General features: G+C 41.2%; 1 protein-coding gene across 1 annotated transcript in view; it reads left to right on the forward strand.

The window, feature by feature from the left end:
• ano1a (anoctamin 1, calcium activated chloride channel a) overlaps positions 1–24,179 on the forward strand; it is a 288,477-nt gene that overhangs the window by 14,588 nt on the left and 249,710 nt on the right. Inside the window, exon 2 of the mRNA XM_073049786.1 lies at positions 22,695–22,879. Within this exon, the coding sequence (XP_072905887.1) occupies positions 22,695–22,879 (185 nt within the window). The remainder of the gene's footprint in view (positions 1–22,694; positions 22,880–24,179) is intronic.

The following is a 24,179-nucleotide window of genomic DNA, read 5'->3' on the forward strand; positions in this document are numbered from 1 at the left end:
CGGAAACTGGCTGAAGAGGCTTATGACATACGCTGCTCTTTGTTCTTATGGATCGCTGGATCAGTAGCATGTACAGACAACTTCCAAATGAAGTTTCATTTGACGTGATATTTATGCTGGAATCTGATCACATGTCTAAGTGGACTGAACGACAATGATACTTGTTCCTGGCCATTGCGTGGAAAGTGTGTCCAAGGGGAAGCCCATCTTATATGACAATCAAATGCTTTTGAAAGATAGATTTACAGATCTATTTTTAAATTGATATGCTGGTGTTCTGAGGACTACTAACAAAACAGCTTATGCCATGATCCAGTGATGCAGTTATCCACTGGTGTGTCCGTGCCAAGGTGTAGCTGTCATGTAGTATATCTCATAAAGACAATTAACATATCTTTGACATTCATTTCATGATCACAAGCCCATGTACAGGAGTTCAGGATTTCAATGTTGCCCAGTGCATCTGGAGATCTGGACTATGATATAAATAGCGCACGCAATAGTTTACATATTATTCCATTACTCCTACCAGAGAGCTTGTCCTTCATCTCAGATACTTTGTGAATATTGTGTACAGCTTATGTGTGAATGGAATAAATACTTGGCATATCTGTAAATTATTTTTATGTCATTTATTTGTAAATTTTAATTTTTGAGGTGATTTTGATGTGCTGAAAGTGGTTTAATATTTCCTGTCCACGCAGCAGGGAGAATTCCTGGAATAAATGGCAGAATACACTCAACTGAACACCACTCTGCTCCCTTTGCAATTTTTGCTCATTTCTTTCTCAATTCCTGATAAAACATTGTTTACATTGTTTATATTTACATTTACATCATTTATTATTTTATTGTAATTTGCTCTTTACTGTGCCTATTGTCTTGTTTATCAATCATTGTACAGTCTTGCACTGTTTTGTGCATTTTATGTAGTCCCATGTAGGTCTGAAGTCTAATGTAGTTTTGTGTTGTTTCATTTAGTGCCATGGTCCTGGAGGAACGTTGCTTCATTTTTACTGTGTGCTGTACCAGCAGTTATGGTTAAAATGACAACAAAAAGCGACTTGACTTGAGAAAAGCATTCATAGATCAACACACGGTCAGGCACAATTGGTTTCATCCAACTCAATCTGCTTGTAGTTCTATTTCAGCACAGAACATAAAAACATAAGAGATAGGAGCAGGAGTAGGCTAATCGGCCCCTCAAGCCTGCTCCGCCATTCAACAAGATCATGGCTGATCCAATCTTAACTCTAGTTTTCACCGAATCCCACAAGGCAACAGTGCCAACTAACAGGGCACCATGCCGCCCATTTTATTTTATTATTCATCCCGCCCAAACCCATGTGATCACCCGGGGGAAAAAACCCGGGGAAGAAATCTGGAAAATTCCTCTCCGACTCATCCAGGCTATCGAAAACTGGTCTAGGAGATCACATGGCTGATCTAAACCTAGCCTCATGTCCACTTACCTACTCACTCACCGTATCCCCTAATGCCATTTTTATCCAGGAAAATGTCTATGCTGTTAAGCATAGCTGTTAACGTAATGTTATCACAGAACCAGAGATTGGGGTTCAGTCCCTGCTGCAGTCTGAAAGGAGTTGGTACATTCTCCCTGTGAACACGTAGATTTCCTCTGGGTTCAATCCTTGCCTCTACCTGTAAGGATTTTGTACATCTCCCTGTTACCATGTGGTTTCCTCTTGGTGCTCCAGTTTCCTCCCACATGCCAAAGATGTATGGGGTAGGGTTAGTAAGTTGTGGGCATCCTTAAATAGAGATAAATTAGTTAATAGGCTACACATTTTAAATAATCACATCACGTGGGTAATGTGCTAATACTTAGGCCGCTGAAAAATGAGAAAGCTCAATCTCCCCTAAAATGTACTGTTCATTTTTGATATAATTCTTTTAAATTTTTTAAATTAATTTTTGCTTTCATCTGCTTTATATCATGATGACCAGAACTATACACTAGATAGGTCAAAGAACGTTTAACCTCTCAGCTTTTAGACCATAAGAGATAGGAGCCAAATTAGGGCAATTGAGTCTGCTCTGCCATTTTATCATGGCTGATCCAATTACCCTCTCAACCCCATTTTCCTGCCTTCTCCCCATATCCCTTCATGCCCTGACTAATTAAGAACCTATCAATCTCTCCCTTAAGTACACCCAATGACCTTCCCTCCACAGCAGCCTGTGACAATAAATTCCACAGATTCATCACCCTCTGGCTGAAGAAATTGGTCCTCATCTCCTTTCTAAATGGATGTCCCTATATTCTGAGGCTGTGTCCTCTGGTCTGAGACTCCCCCACTATAGGAAATATTCTCTGCACTCTATCTAGGCTTTTCCATATGCGATAGGTGATGGACCATCAATAACTCTTGGAGACGGGAGGCGAACAATAGGCTTTTATTAGCAGCAGAAGTGACCACAACATCTTGGAGACTGAGGGAGGAGCAGTGCCTCCAATTGCCTTTATACAGGGGTCTGTGGGAGGAGCCACAGGAGCAGTCAGTAGAGGGGCGTGTCCAGACAGGTATTCACATAGTTTACCACAAAAGGTTTCAATGAAATTACCTCTCATTCTTAAAAATCCCAGTGAGTACAGGCCAAGAGCCATCAAATGCTCCTCATACGATGAACCTTTCTTTCCTGGAATCATTCTCGTGAACCTCCTCTGAACCCTCTCCAATGTCAGCACATCCTTTCTTAGACAAGGGACCCAAAACTTCTCACAATGCTTCAAGTGGGGCCTCAACAGTGCTTTATGAAGCCTCAGCATTACATCCTTGTTTTTATATTCCCGTCGTCACAAAATGAACGCTAACAATGCATTTGCCTTCCTCACCAAAAACTCAATCTGCAAGTTAACCTTCAGGGAATCCTGCACAAGGACGCCCAAGTCCCTTTGCATCTCCAATTTTTGATTTTTTTCTCCACTTAGAAAATAATCTACACTTCTATTTTTTCCAGCAAGTTGCATGACCACAGACTTCCCGGTTCTGTATTCCATCTGCCGTTTCTTTGCCCATTCACCTAACCAAGTTCAAGTTCAATTGTCAATCAACAATACACATGAATGTAGCCAAATGAAACAGTGTTCCTCCGGGGCCTAGGTGCAAAACACAGTACCAACTGTCACACACAACACACATGGCACATACAGTTATGACAGCAGAAAAACATACAGTCACAAAAAGTATATATAGCCCAAGTCCCTGAGTGTCATGGCCTGTTGATTGATGGTGCAGCAGTCTTCATCACGCACTGGTGCAGTTGCAAACAAATGCAGTGTGGCAACCTTGAGTGATATTGTGGTTGAGCTGTGTACCTTTGCTCCTCCTCCTGCATTGTTTTCTAAAAATTTTATGGCTTTTTCCATTCTCCTTGTCTAAATGCACATCCTTTTTCCAAGTAAATTTATTATCAACGTACATATATATCACCATATACAACCCTGAGAGTCATTTTCTTGTGGGCATACTCAATAAATCTATAGAATAAACAACCATAACTGTTTCAGAATCAGGTTTAATATCACCAGCATATGTCATGCAATTTGTTATCTTTACGGCAGCAGTACAAAGAAATCCATGGTAAATTCTAGAGAAAAAACTGAATTACAGTAAGTATTTATATGTCTATTAAATAGTTAAGTTAAAATAAGTATTGCAAAAAAAACCCCACAGAAATAAAAAGTAGTGAGGTAGTGTTCATGGGTTCAATGTCCATTTAGAAATTGGGTGGCAGAGGGGAAGAAGCTGTTCCTGAATCGCTGAGTGTGTGCCTGCATGTTTTTGTACCTCTTTCCCAATGGTAACAATGTGAAGAGATTGTTAAGTCAACGAAAGATCACCCAACTAAGTTTTCAACCAGAGTGCAGAAGACAACAAACTATGCAAATACAAAAAGAAATAAATAATAATAATAAATAAATAACCAATAAATATCAAGAACATGAGATTAAATTGAGTCCATTGGTTGTGGGAACATTTTAATGATGGGACAGGTGAAGTTGAGTGAAGTTATCCCCTTTAGTTCAAGAGCCTGATGGTTGAGCAAAGTGGAGTTAATTTGACATTTACATTTCCATTCAAATTTGATCCATTAAGACAGTTGGAGAATCACAAGATTCCCAGATAACAATGAATTACAACTGATTAACTGAAAGGAGCCAGATGAAACTCCCATGTTTTGAAATCTGATTTAATACATTTCTGTTAACCACATATTATCTTTGCCAATAGAAGGACACAGACTGTAAACCTATCAACATTTTATTTTATGCATGCATATTTACAATGTGATGCAAACATTTTGCATCTCTGACTCTTCTTTTGTCCTTTATTTCCTCCCCAACCCGTTTCCTGTCACACACATCATGGACAACGTGGTCAGAAAATTTCTCACATTAAAATAATCTTTTGCATCTATTGTACGTTTGAAAATCTCAGCTGCCATTTTCAAGGCTATTGTGATACTGTGAATGCTGTACTTAATGTATAATTCCATCTATTCCATCTACAACACTCAGAAAGAAATAATCCAGAAAGTTACAGGGATACTGAGTGATCAGGTTGGATTGATATATATACATATAGCAATATCTGGACCTGAAGCTATGTTGCAAAGTCAGTATTTCTTCAGTAGTATTTTTTTGATGTGAAGAATTGAGATACCATTGTACCTGAAAATAATAGGCCAGAATTTACGATCCTTGTTTGAGTCATCCACATCCACTGAACTTAACTGAAGTGTGGTATCATCATACAGTTATCATCATCATAAGACCATAAGATATAGGACAGAATTAGGCCATTTGGCCTATTGAGTCTGCTCCGCTATTTCATCATGGCTGATCCAATTTTCCTCTCAGCCCCATTCCCCTCCTTTCTCCTTGAATCCTTTCATGCCCTGACCAATCAAGAATTGTTGCTCATCCAACACAGCCTAATGACTTGATTGTGTTGCAGAGACAAGTGTTACGAACCCCGTAACTGGGTTACTTACCAGCAAAGATAGAGACGTCCGTTGGAGTCTGATGATACTATTTTTAACAGTATTTATTAGTCAAAATACACAAAAATAATATCAATACAAATATACAGATAATATACGTCGTCAATACTAAACCTAAAAGTGCAGGTATAATAATAATCAATAAGAAACAAGCTCTATCGTTGTCTAGGGGATAATGAATTGTCCGATGGAAATCTAAAGTTCATTTCAGTTCATATAGGCTGCCATCGTTTGTTTGTCGCTGTGTTGCAATTGTTGGAGAGAGAGAGAGAGAGATAGAAGAATGGGAACAGTTACCGCTATTGTTTTTGCCAACCTTCCTTTATGATTTTGATCCGTCGGTGTCTCGTTGTTGTGGCCGTTCAAGTATGACCTCTCCTTTAGCTAAACCGTTCTTCCATGGTGAGCCCGCCACCCAGGCAAGGGAGGACGCACACGAGCTCCCACCAGCTTTCGCTATAAAACGCTGTCACTGGATTTCTAGCGTTTCTCCTGGTGCGTCTAAGGGGTGTTCCCCAGACCCGTCTTTTATCCTCACTCATGGGGTCTCAGATGTCAATCAGGTTGGGATGATGCAATCCCTCAACCAGCCCACTCTGGTTGTCCCCTGAGGGGTTTCAATGAATAGTACAGTACTCAATACACAATTCCGTCTCCAAGAGACAATAGCAGTAATCAGTGGTTCCGTTCCGCGTCTGTTAGGAGACATTCCAAACCTTGTGTATTCTGCGGTGTCTATAACAACTGCCTTTGCTGTTCCTGTGTCTCTCTCATTACTGACATGCTGTGTATCTCTCTCATCTCCTGGGTTTCATACCCGAAATACTAGCGATCTTGCGATTCTCAAAAAGGAGGGGGCGACTTTGCACCCTTCGGCCCCTCAGAGTTGCTCCACATTCGTAACACAAGTTAGCCCAGAAAGTATTTAATTTGAAGAGATCAATGATAATGTGAAATTACAAACATACAGGGACTGATATTAAGAGGCTTGTCCACAAAATTTTGAACAGGTAGCTCTACATGGATCTGGTGTATGTAATCGTCATTATCATTACGTGCTGCGTCGAATGATGTAGGGGATCATAGTCTTTGACCATGATTGTTCTTGGCAAATTCTTTCACAGAAGTGGTTTGCCATTGCCTTCTTCTGGGCAGTGTCTTTACAAGATGGGTGACCCCAGCCATTATCAATACTCTTCAGAGTTTGTCTGCGTGGTTGCATAACCAGGACTCGTGATATACACCAGCTGCTCATATGAGCATCCACCACCTGCTCCCATGGCTTCAAGTGACTCTGATTAGGGTGGAAAGGCTAAACCGGTGCTACATCTTGCCCAAGGGTGACCTACAGGCCAGAGGAGGAAAAGTGCCATACACCTTTTTTGGTAGAGATGTATCTCCACCCCGTATAGTATAGTATATAGTATGTATTCAGTAGACAACAGTGTACAATGGAGAGCCAATCCAGTCCCATGCTGGAAGTGCCATGCAATGATGGTTGGCTGATAGAGGGTGAAACTGAAAAAGGACCCTGCTGATTTAACCAGAATTATCAAACACCAAATTCAAAAATAATCAAAATCTTTCAAAGGCTTTGAAAGGGAATTAAAATCCCCCAAACTATTGAAAAGAGTATGCTATTTACAAATACCTCAGTTCAAAGTAAAATTTATTATCTAAGTACATATATACCTTGAGAGTCATCTGAGTTTTAGAGTCCAAGACCACAAGACATAGGACCAGAACTAGACCATTCAGCTCATTCTGCCATTTGATCCATTTCCCTCTCAACAGCATTCTCCTGCCCTCTCCCTGAAAACTTTCACACCCTGGCTTATCAAGAAAATATCAACCTCTGCCTTAAACACACCCAATGTCATGGCCCCCACAGCCATCTCTGGCAACAAGGTCCACAAATTCACCACCCTCTGGCTACAGAACTTCCTCCTTATCGCCATCCTGAATGAACATCCCTCTATTCTGAGGCTGTGCCCTCTGATTCTAGGCACCCCCGCTATAGGAAATATCCTCTCCACATCCATTCAATCCAGGCCTTTCAACATTCGATAGGCTTCAATGAGATCCCCCCCCTCACTCTTTGAAATTCCAGTGAGTAGAGGCCCAGAGCAATCAAACACCGCTCATACGATAAGCCTTTCATTCCTGGAATCATTTTTTTTTGTAAACCTCCCTTGAACCCTCTCCAATGTCTGCATATTCTTTCTTAGATGAGGGGTCCAAACCTGCTCATGATATTCCAAGTGAGACCTCACCAATGCCTTATAAAGCCTCAACATTACATCCTTGTTTTTATATTTTAGACATCTTGAAATGAATGCTAACATCACAATTGCCTTCCTCACCACAGACTCAACCTGCGTATTAACCTTTAGGAAATCCTGCATGAGGATGCCCAGGTCTCTTTGCACCTTGGATTTAAAAAAACTTTCTCCAGTTAGAAAATAGTCTACTCTTCTATTCCTTCACCAAAGTACATTTCCATACATTTCCTGACACTGTATTCCATCTGCCACTTCTTTGCCCATAATCCTAAATTGTTTAAATCCTCCTGTAGCCTCCTTGTTTCCTGAACACTACCTGCCCCTCCACCTATCTTCGTATCATCTGCAAACTTGCCCACAAAGCCATCAATTCTGTCATCCAAATCATTAAAATACAATGTAAGAAGCAGTTCCAACACCGAACGCTGCAGAACTTCTGTAACCAATTAGCAGAGGTTCTCTTTATTCCCACTCTTTGCCTCCTGCCAATTAACCAATGCTCTATCCATGCTGGTATCTTTCCTGTAATACCATGGGCTCTTAACTTGCTAAGCAACCTCATGTGTGGCACCTTGTCAAAGGCCTTCTGAAAATCCAAAAGCAAAACATCCACCAATTCTCCTTCATCTATCCAGCTCGTTATTTTCTCAAAGGAGTCATAGAACACTACAGCACAGTAAAAGGCCATTCAGCCCAACTGGTCCATGGCAATCTATTAATATGCCTAGTCCAATCACCACTTCTGCTGGCAGCTGACTCCACAGTCTCACCAGCCTCTGAGTAAAGAAGTTTCCCCTCAGGTTCTCTTTAAACATTTCACTTTTTCCCTTAACCCATGACCTCTAGATCTAGTTGCACCCAACCTCATGGTACATTCTGCTTGCATTTACCCTATCTATACCCTTTATTATTTTGTATACCTCTATCATATATCTCCTCATTCTCTTAAGCCCTAGGGAAGGAAATCCTCACTTATTCAACCTTTTCCTGTAACTCCTTTCCCTGCACTCTTTCAATCTAATTAATACCTTTCCAGTAGGTAGTTGACCAGAACTGCACATAATACTTCAACTTTGGCCTCATCACCGTCAACTTCAACATAACATCACAACTTTTGTACTCAGTACTTTGATTTATAAAGGTCAATTTGCCAATAGGTCTCTTCAGGACCCTATCTCCCTGTGTTGCCACTTTCAAGGATTTAAGGATCTCTATTCCCAGATCCCTCTGTTCTTCTGGACTCCTCAGCGCCCTGCCATTTTGACAACAGTCTTGTAAATTTTCTCTGCACTTTTTCAGTCTTATTGATCGTTCCTGTAAGTTGGTGACCATAATTGCACACAATACTTCAAATTAGGCCTTATCAATGTCAACGTGAACATAACATTACAAATCTTGTAGTCAATATTTTGATTTATGAAGGCCAATATGCTGAAAGGTCTCTTTAGGACTCGATTTACCTGTGACGCCACTTTCCAGGAATTATTGATCTCAATTCCCAGATTCTTCTGTTTTTCCTCACTCTTCAGTGCCCTACTATTCACTTGGTTTGTCTTCCCAAAGTGCAACACCTCACAAAGGGCAGCATCTCACATCTATCATATATAGCATCTCATCCAGAATGCCAAGTGACTGAACTTTCTTGACCAACCTCCTATATGGGACCTCGTTGAAGGCCTTTCTAAATTCCTTGTAGACAACATCCACTATCTTGTCTTCATCAACTTTCCTGGTAACTTCCTCGAAAAGTTCTATATGATCGGTTAGACATTACCAACCATGCACAAAGCCGTGTTGACTATCCCTAATCAGTCCCTTTCTAACCAAATATTTGTATATCTAGTCCTTTAGAATATCCTTTAGTACTGATGTCAGGCTCACCGGACTATAATTTTCCAGCTTATTCTTAGAGCCTTTCTAAAACAACAGAACAACATTAGCTATTCTCCAATCTTCCAGCACCTCACCCATGCCTAAGTACATTTTAAATATCTCTGCTAGGACTCCTGCAATTTTTGAACTAGCTTCCCACTATGTCCAAAGGAACACCTTATCAGGTCTTGGGGATTTATCCACCCTAATTTGCCTCAAGACAGCAAAAACCTCCTCTGTAATCTGTATATGATCCATGACCTTGCTGATCTTTTGTTTCACTTCTATAGATTCTGTGAGTGTTTCCCATGTAAATACAGATGAAAAAATCCATTTAAGAGCTCACCCATCTCTGTTGGCTCCATGTGGTGTTCACAGTAGAACAGAGAAATACAATAGAATCAATGAAAAACTACCACCAAAGACTGACAAACAACCAATGTGCAAAAGAAGACAAACTCTGCAAATAAATAAACAAATAAATACGTAAATAAATAATACTGAGAACATGAGTTGTAGAATCCTTGAAAGTGAGGCCATAAGTTGTGGAATTAGTTCACTGTTGAGATGAGTAATGTTATCCATGCTGGTTCAGGAGCCTGATGGGCGAAGGGTAATAACTTGCTGAACCTGGTTGTGTAGGACCTAAGACTCCTGTACCTTCCTCCCGATAGCAGCAGTGAGAAGAGAGCATGGCCTAGATGTCGAAGGTCCTTAATGATAGATGGTGCTTTCTTGTAGCAGTGCTCCTTAGAAATGTGCTCAGTTGTGGGGAGTGCTTTTCCTGCAATGGACTGGGCTATGTCCACCATGTTTTTTTTTCCCAGTTCCTTTCAGCTATTCCCTTCCATTGAATTGTGTGGCAGAATTTCATACAGGTTACTGTATACTGTACCTCTCCATTGTATTTGTAATGGATGTCTTCCATTTTGCACTCCTATCCATGAGGAGATGATGTTGAGCAGTTGAATGTAGCTGCAAGACTCCCCCATTCACATGTACATACATGAGAAGCTTGCAGTCCACAAGTTTGTCCAGAGCTTTTCAGTTGCCTGGAATAGAGATTTCTCCTACATAAAATTGGTGCACGTGAGTGAGCTCTTCAACACAGCGATAGATAGCATTTTAAACAAGCTCCACCCACATCTCTGTCACCTGAATTTATTTTTGCTCCCTGAAGTCAAATCCATCGATGTGGATGAGCACCAGAAAGGAAATTGTTTAAACCAGAACCAATCTTGCTGTGGACTCAAAATTCCATGAAAAGTAAGCAGGCTACAAAATATCAGTTTCCCAATGGAAGCCTACAAGCCCCCTTCACAATTACACATCTCCACCTCCACCTCAAACCCACATAAACTCTGTAGCCACTTTTTTTTAGTAATCTCCTGTACCTAATAAAGTGGCCACCGAGTGTATGTTTGTGATCTTCAGCTGCTGTAGCCCATCTGCTCAAGTTTTGACATATTGTGCATTCAGAGATGCTTTTCTGCACACCACTGTTGTAATGTGGGATTATGAGTTATAGTCACCTTCCTATCAGCCTGAACTAGTCTGGCCATTCACCTCTGAACTCTCTCATTAACAAGGCATTTTCATCAACAGAACTTCCATTGAGGGGATTCTTCTCTGTTTTTCACACCATTCTCTGTTAATTCTCGAGGCTGGTGTGCATGAAACTCCCAAGAGATCAGCAGTTTCTGAGGTACTCAAACCATCCCATCTGGCACCAACAATCATTCCATATTTAAAGCCTCTTAGGTCACATTTCTTCCCCATTCTGATTTTTGGTCTGAACAACAACTGAACATCTTGACCATGTCAGCATTTTTTCATACATTACATTGCTGCCACATGATTGCCTATTAGATATTTACATCAATGAGCAGGTGTACCTCAAAAGTTGGCCACTGTATGTCATCTTCCTTTGCCAATACTGGACTTACTGTATTTGTAACATGAATGATTAGTGTATTCTTCCATATCACTAGGCACTAGTATTCCCTTGTCTCAGGATTCTTAATTAAACCTTTCCCCTTATGACTCCCCTCTCTGCCACCCTCACTTCCCATTCTTATTAGGGATCAACGCTTTGCTTAAATATCTTATCTCCCTTTCTGAATTTCTCATTTGGCTCTGTGTCCATCTCTGACTCCGTAAAGAGGCCATAAAGTTGCAAATGTTTGCTGTTGTTTGATATTAATCACACCACATGGGGATGTAAAATAAAGGTCAAGAATATCTTTCCTCAACAACTTGTTTGTTGCTATTTGTGGCTTGAGCATAAACAAGAGCTTGCTCCTTGCTTGCATCTGTCCAGAATTCTCCAGTGAATGTAAATATTCTCACTGGGTACATTCCAACATACAGAAAATGATGCCAATATGCAAGTCAGCCAGATCCATAGAAAGAGAATCAGAGTTAAATGTTTTTGATTGAAAACCTTTTATCAGAACTGAGGAAGAGAGAAAACAAGTTATTATTAAGCTGCAGATAAGGTAGGGTAGGAATGGATGAGACAAAGCAAATTGTTGTCTCGTTTTGTTCTGTTGTTATTGTTGTTTCAAGGTTAAGATGGCATGATGGCGTAATGGTTAGCACAATGCTTTACAGTACAGGCGAGCCGGATTCAATTCCCGCTGCTGCTTGTGGGTAGTTTGTTGGTTCTTGTGACTCAATGGGTTTCCTCCAGGTGCTCCAGTTTTCTCCCACAGTCCAAAGACCTACTGCTTGGTAGGTCGGTTGGTCATTGTAACTTGTCCCGTGTTTAGGGTGGGGTTAAATTGGGGACTGCTAGTCGGCTTGGCTCGAAGGGCCAGAAGGGCCCGTTCCATGCTGTATTTCAATTAATTAATTAATTAATCAATCAATTAAAGATTCTTTAATGTCATTTCCAGTACACAAGTGTAAATGAGAATGAAATAATTATTACTCCAGACAAAACAGCACAAAACACACATACAAGAACACTATATTAATACTTGAACTAGCTCATATATGCATAGTTTGATTGCACATCCATAGAGTGAAGCCAGGAATTGGACTGTCTGTACACAAAGTGACTGACAGGAAGTGATGAAGAAGTGAACTGTTGCTTGTGTTGTTCTGCTGAGCTTTGCGGTCATGCTATGTTGGCACCGGAATGTGTGGTGACACTTGCCGGCTTCCCCCAACACATCCTTGGGTGTGTTGGTTGTTAATGCAAATGGCACTTTTCTCTGTATGCTTTGATAAGAAAGCAATAGATAAAGTTTAATTTGTCACACGGACATCAAAGTTTCGAAACATACAGTGAAGTGTGTCGTTTGCGTCATCAACCAACACAGTCCGAGGATCGTGCTTGGAGCAGTCTGCAAGTGCCTTCATGCTTCCAGTGACAATATAGTATGCCACAACTTACTAACCCTAACCCTGAACGACAACTGGCCATGTCCACATGCTCTTATGCATTGAGATGCTGCCTTACGATTGGCTGATTAGAAATTTGCATTAACAAGCAGGCATTTGGAATGTGGGAGGAAATCACAGAACCCAGAGGAAATCTACAGGATCACAGAAGTTGTGTGAAATTAACCCCTTTTGGTGTTTGCTGGCTCTGTAAAGTGTTGTGCTAACCACTACACTGCCATGCTGCGACCACATTCACTGCATATGATAAATAAATCTGAATCTGATATCTGCCCCAGGGTTGCTGCAGAGATAAGTTGCAAAGTCATCCAGCCCAACGGCGTGATGGAACACTTACAGTATTTTGATATGGACAATGAAGTGTCAGACTGTGGGACATGCCTACCAGGTCAAGCTGTGCTTACTGAGCGGAAAAAAAAATCTGAGCCAAAATCACAAATAGATAAAAAAGAAATGACCAGCATTTGAAGCCCTCCATTGGTCAGGGTGATCATGGATGGCACACAAACAAGGGCAGAATGGAGAGCAAGCTGTTGCCCATGTAGCAAGCTCCCCCGCTCGATGCAGCTGATGAATCCAAAGTAACGGCAGTTTGGCATCAGTGGCATTGCTGAAGTTGCTGGTCAGTGTTGAACTCAATGTAGGACTGCATTAGGGACTCCAGCTCTGGATTTACTTAGGGTTAACTTCCAAACACCTTCGACGTGAGTGGGTATAGCCACAAGACAGCAGAGATTTTCCTTCCAGGCGACTTACTAACCATGGCTGATGAGTCCCATCTGCCCAAAGCAAATGGCTTTAAAGTTCCAGTAAGCTATCATAAGGAAATCTGCAGATGCTGGAAATTCAAGCAACACACACAAAATGCTGGTAGAACACAGCAGGCCAGGCAGCATCTATAGGAAAAGCACTGTCGACGTTTCGGGCTGAGACCCTTCATCAGGACTACTAGTCCTACATAGTCCTGACGAAGGGTCTCAGCCCAAAACGTCAACAGTGCTTCTCCTATAGATGCTGCCTGGCCTGCTGTGTTCTACCAGCATTTTGTGTGTGTTCCAGTAAGCTATATTTGCCCCTTCCCCTGTCAGTTGGTTCTATTGACCAATGCCATTAGGCTTTACAATTCTACCGCCAGGACTTAAGAACTTTTTAAAAGCTATTATTAATGCTTTTTGAGATAGTGATTTAGATGCATATCATATTTTTTACTGAGTTAAGTATTGTATGTAATTAGTTTTGCTACAACAAGTGTATGGGACATTGGAAAAAAAGTTGAATTTCCCCATGGGGATGAATAAAGTATCTATCTATCTATCTATCTATCTACTGATCGAGAAATCAAGTTACCTGAAGTTGTGGAATTTGTTATTAAGCCTGGATATTTCATCATGCCCATATTGGAGATGAGTTGCTGTTCCTTGAACTTGTGTTGGGTCTCATTGTAACAGCATAGGAGACCATAGAAAAATATACTCAGTGGCCACTTTATTAGATACACCTGCTCGTTAATGCAATTACCTAATCAGCCACTCATGTGGCAGCCACTCAATGCATGAAAGCATACAGACGTGTTCAAGAGATTCAGCGGTTGTTCAGGCCCAGCAGCAGAGAGGGGAAGAAATGCGATCTAAGTGACTTTGACCGTGGAGTGATTGTTAGCGTCAGCCAGGGTGGTTTGAGTATCTCAGAATCTGCTGTGCTCCTGGGATTTTCATGCACAACAGTCTATAGAATTTAAACTCAAACAATCATGGGTAACAGTGGTGTGCAGAAGAGCATCTCTGAATGCAGAACATGTTGAACCTTGAAGTGGATGGGTTACTGATGCACCATCAATAACTCACTCTGAGATGTAAGAAGTGAGATATCGGCTTTTATTGACTGGAAGAATGAACAACACAACATCCTGGAGAATGAGGGCCGGCCTCAGGCCTCATTCGCCTTTATACAGGGGTTTGTGGGAGGAGCCACAGGAGCAGTCAGCAGGGGTCTGTTGGGACCAAACCACACTGGTATATGTAGTTCACCACAGTTACAGCAGCAGAAGACCACACCGGGTTCCAAGGTGTACCTAATAAGAGGCCAGAGAATGGAGGTCAAAGTTTGAGAGGGATGGAGAGCTCACATAGCAGGCAACAGGGCTGCCACCGCTGACTGAATACAGGCACTGTGCAATGCCAAACTGTGTTTGAATTTTCCGTTAAAGGAAAGACCACAGTATCTGTTTAACTTCTGATTTGCATTCCAGCCTACACTTCCCTTCAAGCAATTCAATTTTGGAAGCATAGGCTTCTGGCCAGACAGTGAAATTAGTCCACAGGCCCTCAGTCAGATTTTTGCCCACCATTATACATCAATACCACATAAATGGTAACACTTAAAGTGGCAGCAATAATCCATTGAAAATTGAGTGAATTAAGATTCAAGCATAAAACACATTCTTAAAATTTATTATGTCGTTTCTTATCAATACAGCAAAAAATGCTACTGATGAATAGTAAAGTCTCTAAGCCAGCAAACAATATATAAAATACTGTTTAGCTATTGACCATTCTCATTTTCAAGACCTCTTCAACTCATGTTCTCAGTATTATTTACTTGTTTATTATTATTTGCTTTTTTTTTGCAGTTGCACAGTTTGTCTTTTGCACATTGATTGTTTGTCAATCTTTGTGTGTAGATTTTCATTGATTCTATTGTATCTTTTTTGTTCTGGTGTGATTGCCTGCAAGAGAAAATAATCTCAGGGTAGTATATGGTGACATATACTAACTTTGATAATGAATTTATTTTGAACTTAATATTATGAATTTTAGAAATGTTAACAAATTTCTGCTGCTTCATAGTCTTAGTCTGAGTGCTGTATAGAGAGAAATAGGTGGGAGTACAGTTAGTAAATTCAAGCCAAGTGGGGCAGTTTCATGCAGAAATTAGAGTGAGAGTAAAAGCTGCTGTGACTGTAATCAGTCACGCCTGTTTGGAGCAGTGAAGAGCTTCAGCCGCAAAAGGAAAAGCCACATAGACTCAGTGCATAAAGTTAGACCCAGGAGTGGATGCCAAAGAACATCAGCCAAGTTGTAGTGGCAAGGCTTGTGGAAAGCCACAAAGGCTTGATAAATGTTGAAACTAATGAGCAGTATGAAAAGCAAATATTAAATAGGATCAATGTCACTAGTAGCAATAATGAAAAAATGCATTAATTTTAAAAATGGCTTCAAAGGCACGATTCAGTTTGCAAGATGTGTAGCTCGGGTGGTTGATGGTTGGATCAGGTTGTTCTCTGATCTTGGCGATTTACTTGCAAACATTTCAGCAGCATGCGAGAAGACATCGTCAGTGCACTGTTGATTGTGCTATGTCCTCCAAAAGCACGGCTTTTATATACTTTCCGATTAGCAGGTTGGACGTTATTTCAGAAACTCGTTTGTGATGTGGGGAGGAAATCTTGCCATTGTGGTTGTGTGGTGAATTTGTGCGTTGTGGTCTGGAATTTTGCCCGCATTGGCTCATAAACAGGATCAAGGTCTATGTGTTTGTTTACAGAATGGTTTGCAGAAGACCACACTTCTAGGAATTATCTTGCATGCTGCATGTTCTAATGTGCCATGATTTTAACTGATGTCCAGTTGAATTTGTGTCCCTCCCTATCTTCGGAGGTAGAGACCAAGGGTGAATTGGTCACGTTGCTTTATAGCCAGTTGATGTTCATGGATCCTCATGGATAGTTTTCTCCCAGTTTGGCCGATGTAATATTTGCTGCAGTCCCGGCATTGGATTTTGTAAACCACATTGTTCTTGTCTAATAACTTAGTCCAATCTTTGGTCCAAAGTACTCTCCTCAAAGTTGCTGTTGGCTTGTGCGTGACTGAAAGTCTATGTTCTTGAAGCAGTCAGGCCGTTATTTCCAGTTTGGTATTTTGTTTTGATTATTGACATTGTGAACATTGTCCAGTGCTCTAGATGTGCCTCCTCTACGTTGGTGACACCTGTCGTAATTTGGGGGACTGCTTCATCAAGCACCTCTGCTCCATCCTCCAAAAGCAGAGCTTCCCAGTGGCCAAACATTTTGATTCAGATTCCCATTCCGCCAAGATGGGCCATGGCTACCTCTTGTGCCACGATGAGGCCACCCTCAGGTTGGAGGAGCAACACCTTATTTTTTGTCTGAGTAGGCTCCGACCTGAATATCGATTTCTCCTTCTGGTTAAAAAATGTTTCCCTCCCCTTTCTGGCCTCTTACTTTTTTCACCTGCCTATCACCTCCCCCCAGTCCCCACCTCCTTTCCTCTCTGCTATGGTCCACTCTCCTCTCCTATCAGATACGATCCTCTCCAACCTTTCCCACTCTCCTGGCTTCATCTTATCACTTCCTAGCTATCCTCTTTCCACTTCCGCACCTTTTAAATTCTGGTGTCTTCCCCTTTCCTTTCCAGTGCTAAAGTGCATTCATCTGGGTTCCTCCATCATTTTGTGTGTGATGCATTGACATCGCTGTTGTCTTCCCAATTACAGGTAGAGATATTGACTTCAAAGACAAGGTATTGACTTCAAAGACGTTCAGTAAAGCCCCATCATTGTGAAGACACTTTCTGACAAATAAATAAAAACTGAAAATCTGACATTGAAAACTTGAACTCGTGTAATTTCTCATAATGGTTACCAATCATTAATAACCAACTCGATTATGAGATAAATGGCCCAAGGTGCCCGGCCAGTTAGTGTATCAGTTAGCGTAATACCTTACGGCACTAGCTGTAAGATCGGCGCTCAATTCCCTCTCCAGTTTCAGAATGGCCTTTCTAAGATAAGGGGCCCAAAACTGCTCACAATACTCCAAATGGGGCCTCACTAGTGCTTTATAAAGTCTCAACATTACACGCTTGCTTTTATCTTATAGTCAAGGATATAATGTTGAGACTTTATTAAAATGTGTTTAACGTAAGCAATTTGCAACTACATCTTGAATATCTCCTAGAGCAATATGTAGATCTGTTTACATTTTCATATATTCATTTTGATCTAACACACATAAGCACAGGATTACAAACAAGAGAATATCTGCAGACGCTGGAAATCGGAGCAGCAGAAGCAAAATGCCGGAGGAACTCAGCAGGCCAGGCAGCGTCTATGAAAATGAGTACAGTCAACCCTTCGAATGGAGACCCTTCGGCAGGACCCTTTGAAGAGTCTCAGTGTGAAACATCTACTGTACTTTTTTCCATAGATGCTGCCTGGCCTGCTGAGCTCCTCCAGCATTTTGTGTGTATTGTTAAGCACAGGATGATGTGGATTAACAAAGTCATTATCATAGAACATTCATAAGGGGATTTACACAAATACTAAGCTCTCTTTTGGTGCAATGTCATCAGCAAAACTATTTCAGGCCACTGATCAAGATGACAAATATTCAGTCAGAGAATTTGTTCACAGGAAAGCAGTAGCTCACATCATTGCCTCTTGGCCCAGCTTGCACATGCATGTTGAAGAGTTGGTCAGCAAACGCAGACTCCGCCAGGATCGTAAATCAAAGCCTTTGAAGAGCACCATCACAAATGTACAAAGCCACATCAGTGTATCCACATACTTGTTTCAGACTCTCCTGGTCTTGTTGGACTGTCAGTCAAAATGGACACAGGCAAAGCGTGTGGAATCCTACACTATGACAGTAGAAGATCTGAGATCCATTTTGACAATTCACAGTGTACCTGAGGAGACTGCCTGCCATAGCTGTATTGTTGACCATCACCCTGGCTACTTTGACAGCATCTCCCAAACCCACAGCATCTTCCAGCAAGGAGGATAAGAGGAGCAGGGGGACCCCAACACCAGCCGGTTCCCCGTCAAGGGCAGCACAGTAGCATAGTGGTTAGCACAAAGCTTTACAGGATGGGAGACCTAGGTTCAATTCCTGCCACTGCCTGTAAGCAGTTTGTACGTTCTCCCCGGGACCGTGTGGGTTTCCTCTGGGTGCTCCAGTTTCCTCCTACAGTCCAAAGACCTACCGGTTGGTAGGTTAATTGTCTCAGGATTGGGCTAGGATCAAATTGGGGAATTGCTGAGCAGCGAGGCTCAAAGGTCCATGAGGACATACTCTGCACTGTATCTCAATAAATAAATATAAATAAAGTCACACAAAGTAATTTGGGAGGAAATCATTGTGGCTGGTCTACATCTCCAGTAGAATGAAGGTGTATTTTAATTTTTATGTTTATACAGCACAGCAACAGGTCCTCCCAGCCCAATGAGCCTGCACTGCCCAGTGACACTCATGTGACCAACTAACCCGTAGGAATGTGGGAGGAAACTATAACAGCCGAAGGAAACCCACGTGGTCACGGGTGAACGTAAAAACTCCTTCCAGGCAGCAGCAGAATTCCAACCAGGTTGCTGGCATTGTAATAGTGTTACACTAACCACAATGCTACCTTACCACCCGCAGTTACATGGAAGAATAAGACTGATGGGGTTACTCTGAGAGCTTGTATTGACTAAATGGATTAAATAGCCTCCTTCAATGTCATAAAAATATGAGAACTATATGAATACGTATCTTACCAATCATAGCTTACTTACAGAGCACTTTTCATACAAACGACATAATTCAAAGTTACAAGGGGATAAATTGCAAACATGAAAATAAAATAAACAATAAAGATAAACATGAAAATAAAAGACAAAAAAATGTTAGTTAAAAGCAAGGTTAAATAAATACGTTTTGAGTTGGCGTTTGAAAGTGTAAACTGAGTCTGCATCCTTGATCATTTTAGTTATTGAATTCCACTGTTTGGGAGCATAGTTAAAAATAGCTGACCTGCCAAAAAGATCTCTCTCTTTTGAGGGAGATCATTTAAATTGAGGAGACCGACAGAAGAAGACCTGAGAGCTTGAGCAGGATTATAAAACCAAAATTATTCTGTGATGTACTCTGGTCCCAAACTATTAAGACTTTAAAAAAAAACAAGTAAAAGAACTTTAAAATCAATTTTAAAAGAAGACAAGAAACCAAGCCACATGCACAATCCAAGAGGGCCCTTCAATACATTTCTTGAATTGTCTCCATTCTCAAATTCTCTCCATTTGGAACACCCACCTTCCCCTCCTCTGTGTTTTCTATGTATAATTTGACACTATCTGTGTGTTACTCCACAATTGATTAGGAATTCACAGAATCATAAACGCTGAAGTTCCCAAGTACTATTTTCTATTAGCCATTTAGCTACTTAAGATAGAATATCTTTATAGCAGTCACCTATTCACCAAATTGCCATAAGCGAGGCGCCATGAGTCCATCACCACACGTCAGCTCCGAAGTTTCTTTCCTATATCTATTCGGCTTCTCAACAAAACTCACCCAGGTGGAATACCACAACTGTCCCTGCACAACTTCTGTTCGACAGTCTTTCCTACTCTCCTTGTTCTGTTGATAATTATTGAGTCTGTTCATATAATCACATTTATTTAAGTCTGATTATTAATGTTTGCACATGTGATGGTTTGATTGCTCATGGCTGTTTGCACTATTGTCTTGTAAATTGTTAGTTGCTGTTGTGTTGTCTGTTACGGTATTGTCCTGTGTTTTATGCGTGGTAGCAAACCACAATCAATTCTGGCATGTCTCACGTACTGACAATGGAGTGATTCTGACTCTGATCTTTACCATCACAAACTATCTCTCTTCAGTAATTCATAAAAATATTGTCATAGAAAAGGTTGTCAGAGACCAGCATATATCAGATGATGGGAGGGTTGGTCAAAGAGGAGAGTTATGGGAACTATCATAAAAAGACTTCAAAAACCAGGAAACATTCAGAGATGTAATTTTAGAGTTTAAGAGTCGTGGTAGTTGAAGCCAGCAAGGTGACGAAAATGAGTGGGCTGAGGTTCAGAAATGGAAGGTCATAGGTCTGAAGAACACTGAGATGGGGAGCAGTGAGATCAAAGTTGTGATTTTGAAAATCAGGAGATCAATTAACTAAGAACCAAGTCTGGCAAGGTAACATTTTGTGATAGCACCATCTGTAAGACTGGAGTTTGATTCCTGCAGCTGTCTGTAATGAGTTTATATGCTTTCCCCTTGCAGATAGTGAGCTGTTGGCATATGATGTTGGCACTGGAAGTGTGGTGACCTTTGTGGGCTGCCCAGCACCATCCGTGCTGATTTGATTTTATGCAAGTGATATATTTCACAGTATGGTTCAATGTACTCATGGCAAATAAATCCTTAACCCTTATGGGTTAATGAGCCTAAAGGTGTTGTTTTTAATAGGATGGTGTAAGTTAGGAGGTGGCAGCAAAGATTTGGATGATCTCAAGCATATTGAACAACTAGGGAGGTTGTTCAAGTGTGTGTGTTGAAATAATCATGTCCAGAAGCATTGGCAAGGACAAGGGTTTAAGCAACTGAAGACCTGAAGCCATGATGGAGTTGGACAATTTTTAGTAAATAGTTTAAGTCTAAGTCATTTGATTGTGTTAAACTATACTGCCGATGCAGTGGTGAGTATCCTGACTGGCTGCATCATGTCTTGGCATGGAAGCACCAACGCCCAGGAATGGGAATGTCTGCAAAAATTGTTGGATACAGTCCAGTCCATTACAGGCAAAGCCCTCTCCGTAAATGAGCACATTTACATGTAGCACTGCCACAAGAAAGCAGCAACCGTCATCAAAGACCCCCACCATCCAGGCCAAAAACTCTTCTCACTACTACTATTAGATAGTACAGAAACCTTAGATCCCACACCACCAGGTTTAGGAATAGTTATTACCCTACAAACATCAGGCTCCTGAACTGGCGTAGATAACTTCATTTATCACTGAACGGATTCTATGATCTACAGACTCACTTTCAAGGACTCTTTACATCTCATGTTCTCAGTATTATTTTTATTTGCGTAGTTTGTCTTTTGCGCATTGAAATTTTGTCATTCTCTGTTTATTTATTTTATTTTTATTTTGGCGTCAAGTTGTGCAATCCAGCAATCCAGCAATTTAACCCCAGCCTAATCACAGGACAATCTACCATGACCAGTTAAACTACTAAGCAGAACATCTTTGGACTGTGGGAGGAGACCGGAGTACTTGAACAAATTCCACGCACGTGGGAAAGAACATGCTACTTTGCTCACAGAGGACACCAGAACTGAGCCCCAAACTCTGATGCCCCAAGCAGTAATAGCATTACACTAATGATAACCATTTTGGTTTGTAGGTGCAGCAGGCTATAGAGAAGGCAAATAGAATGTTGGCCTTCATCGCTAAAGGGATTTAATTCAAGAGCAGGGAGGTCATGCTGCAACTATACAAGGTACTAGTGAGGCCACACCTGGAGTACTGTGTGCAGTTCTGGTCTCCTTACTTGAGGAAGGATATACTGGCTTTGGAGGCTGTGCAGAGGAGGTTCACCAGGTTGATTCCAGAGATGAGGGGGTTAGACTATGAGGAGAGATTGAGTTGCTTGGGACTGTACTTACTGGAATTCAGAAGAATGAGAGGAGATCGTATAGAAACATATAGAATTATGAAAGTGATAGACAAGATAGAGGCAGGAAAGTTGTTTCCGCTGGTAAGTGAGACTAGAACTAGGGTACATTGCCTCAAGATTCAGGGGAGTAGATTTAGGATGAAGATTAGGAGGAACTGCTTTTCCCAAAGAGTGGTGAATCTATGGAATTCTCTGCTCAATGAAGTAGTGGAGGCTACCTCAGTAAATACACAAGTTTGGATATATTTTTGCATAGTAGGGGAATTAAGGGTTATGGGGAAAAGGCAGGTAGGTGGAGATGAGTATGGCCAGATCAGTCATGATCTTATTGAATGACAGAGCAGGCTCAATGGGCCGGATGACCTACTCCTGTTCCTATTTCTTATTCCTTATGTTCTTATTACACTACCATGGTGCCCCACACTACCGTGGCACCTCCACAGTATACTTATGTATTGTTTTTCTTTTACAATTTTTTATTGTATTTCTTTATTTTCCTGTGAATGCCTGCAAGAAAATGAATCTTAAGCCAGCATAAGGTAATATATATGTACTTTGATAATAAATGTACTTTAAATTTAACATTTTACTTAGAGGTTCTCACTTCTTACCTCTTTTAGATACAAGCAAGGTTAACAGAGGCACTGCAGTTCTGCCTGAGTCAGCGGAGAAGCTACAATCATTCGATACCACCATGACGTTTCACAATGAGACACACTGCTTTAAACCAATAGACAAAAAAGATGTTGACATTATCAATATAAAAGGGATCGAAGATATAGGATATGCACAGCCAGAATCCGTGGTAAGTGGAAGGTTCTTTTCTTGAAAGGAAGTTGAAAATTATTTGTTTATCACCTGTGCTGTTTCATTGAGATTTTCCTTTCCCTCCCTCCTTTAACTTCAGTAGGGGGGGTTTCCTTTTTTCAGGAAGGGGGGTTTCAGTTCTATAATATCCTTTCAGTGAAAACATGGTTCCTAACTCAGCCCTGAACAACCAAGACCAAAAATTATGTTTCTTTGCTCTGAACTCCTACTTGAGAAATAATTTTTTTCTAATTATTTTATCCACTCTTTATTCATGTGTTATAACTTAGTTCATCTCTTATTTTCCCATAAGCTTGCTGGCAGCTATGGGTAGTGGTGGGTGGAGGGGTTACTTTTAATAAGGAATCAAATTTGGATGGGAGGCATTAATTAAGAGTAATACAAAATGCTGGAGGAACTCAGCAGGTCAGGCAACATTAATGGAGAGGAATAAACAGTCGATGTTTCAGGCCAAGACCCTTCCTCAGAACTGGAAAGGAAGGAGGAAGAAGCCAGAATAAGAAGTTAGGAGGCGGAGGGGAAGGAGTACAAGATTTGCAGGTGGTAGGTGAAACCAGGTGAGGGGGAAGGCGAGTAGGTGGGGGAGAGGGAGGATGAAGTGAGAACCTGGGAGGTGATAGGTGGAAGAGGTCAAGGGCTGAAGAAGAAGGAATCTGATAGGAGAGGAGAGTGGTCTATGGGATAGATGGAACCAGATGTAGGTAATGGGCAGGTTAAAATATGCATTTTGGTTGCTCATTCTACAAGCCACTGATGTTCAAGGTTTTGGGAGACTAATAGTCACATATTTAACCAACTTTAGTTGTTTTCCCATGACTGTACTTGCCCCAGTCCTCAGAGACACCAGACACTTAAATAAGAGAATTAGCTGAAATAAGGCTCCTTACTGCCATACCAAGGTTTTTTCCTATCTCCTACATAGACTGGGGAATGGAGCTCCATAGATCAGACCTCTCCCTGGGGCTGATGATTGAATACTTCTGGGACCCTTGGCCTCTGTCTGCTATAAGCTCCTCCTTGTCTGACTGGACCTTAAACTTGTCAGCCTGCTGACATCTTAGTAAATAACTTGTGAAGGGCAAATCCAAAAGATGCACACTGACCCATAGCATCCAGGGATTCCAAACCATAGGACATAGGAGCACAATTTGGCCCGCAAAGTCTGCTCCAGCTTTTCATCATGGCTGATTTATTTTCCCTCTCATCCCCATTGTCCTGCCTTCTTCCCATAAATTTTGATGCCAAGACTAATCAAGAACTTATCAACCTCTGCTTGA

This window comes from Hemitrygon akajei, chromosome 6 (genome assembly GCF_048418815.1).
Source record: "Hemitrygon akajei chromosome 6, sHemAka1.3, whole genome shotgun sequence".
Lineage (NCBI taxonomy): Eukaryota > Metazoa > Chordata > Chondrichthyes > Myliobatiformes > Dasyatidae > Hemitrygon > Hemitrygon akajei.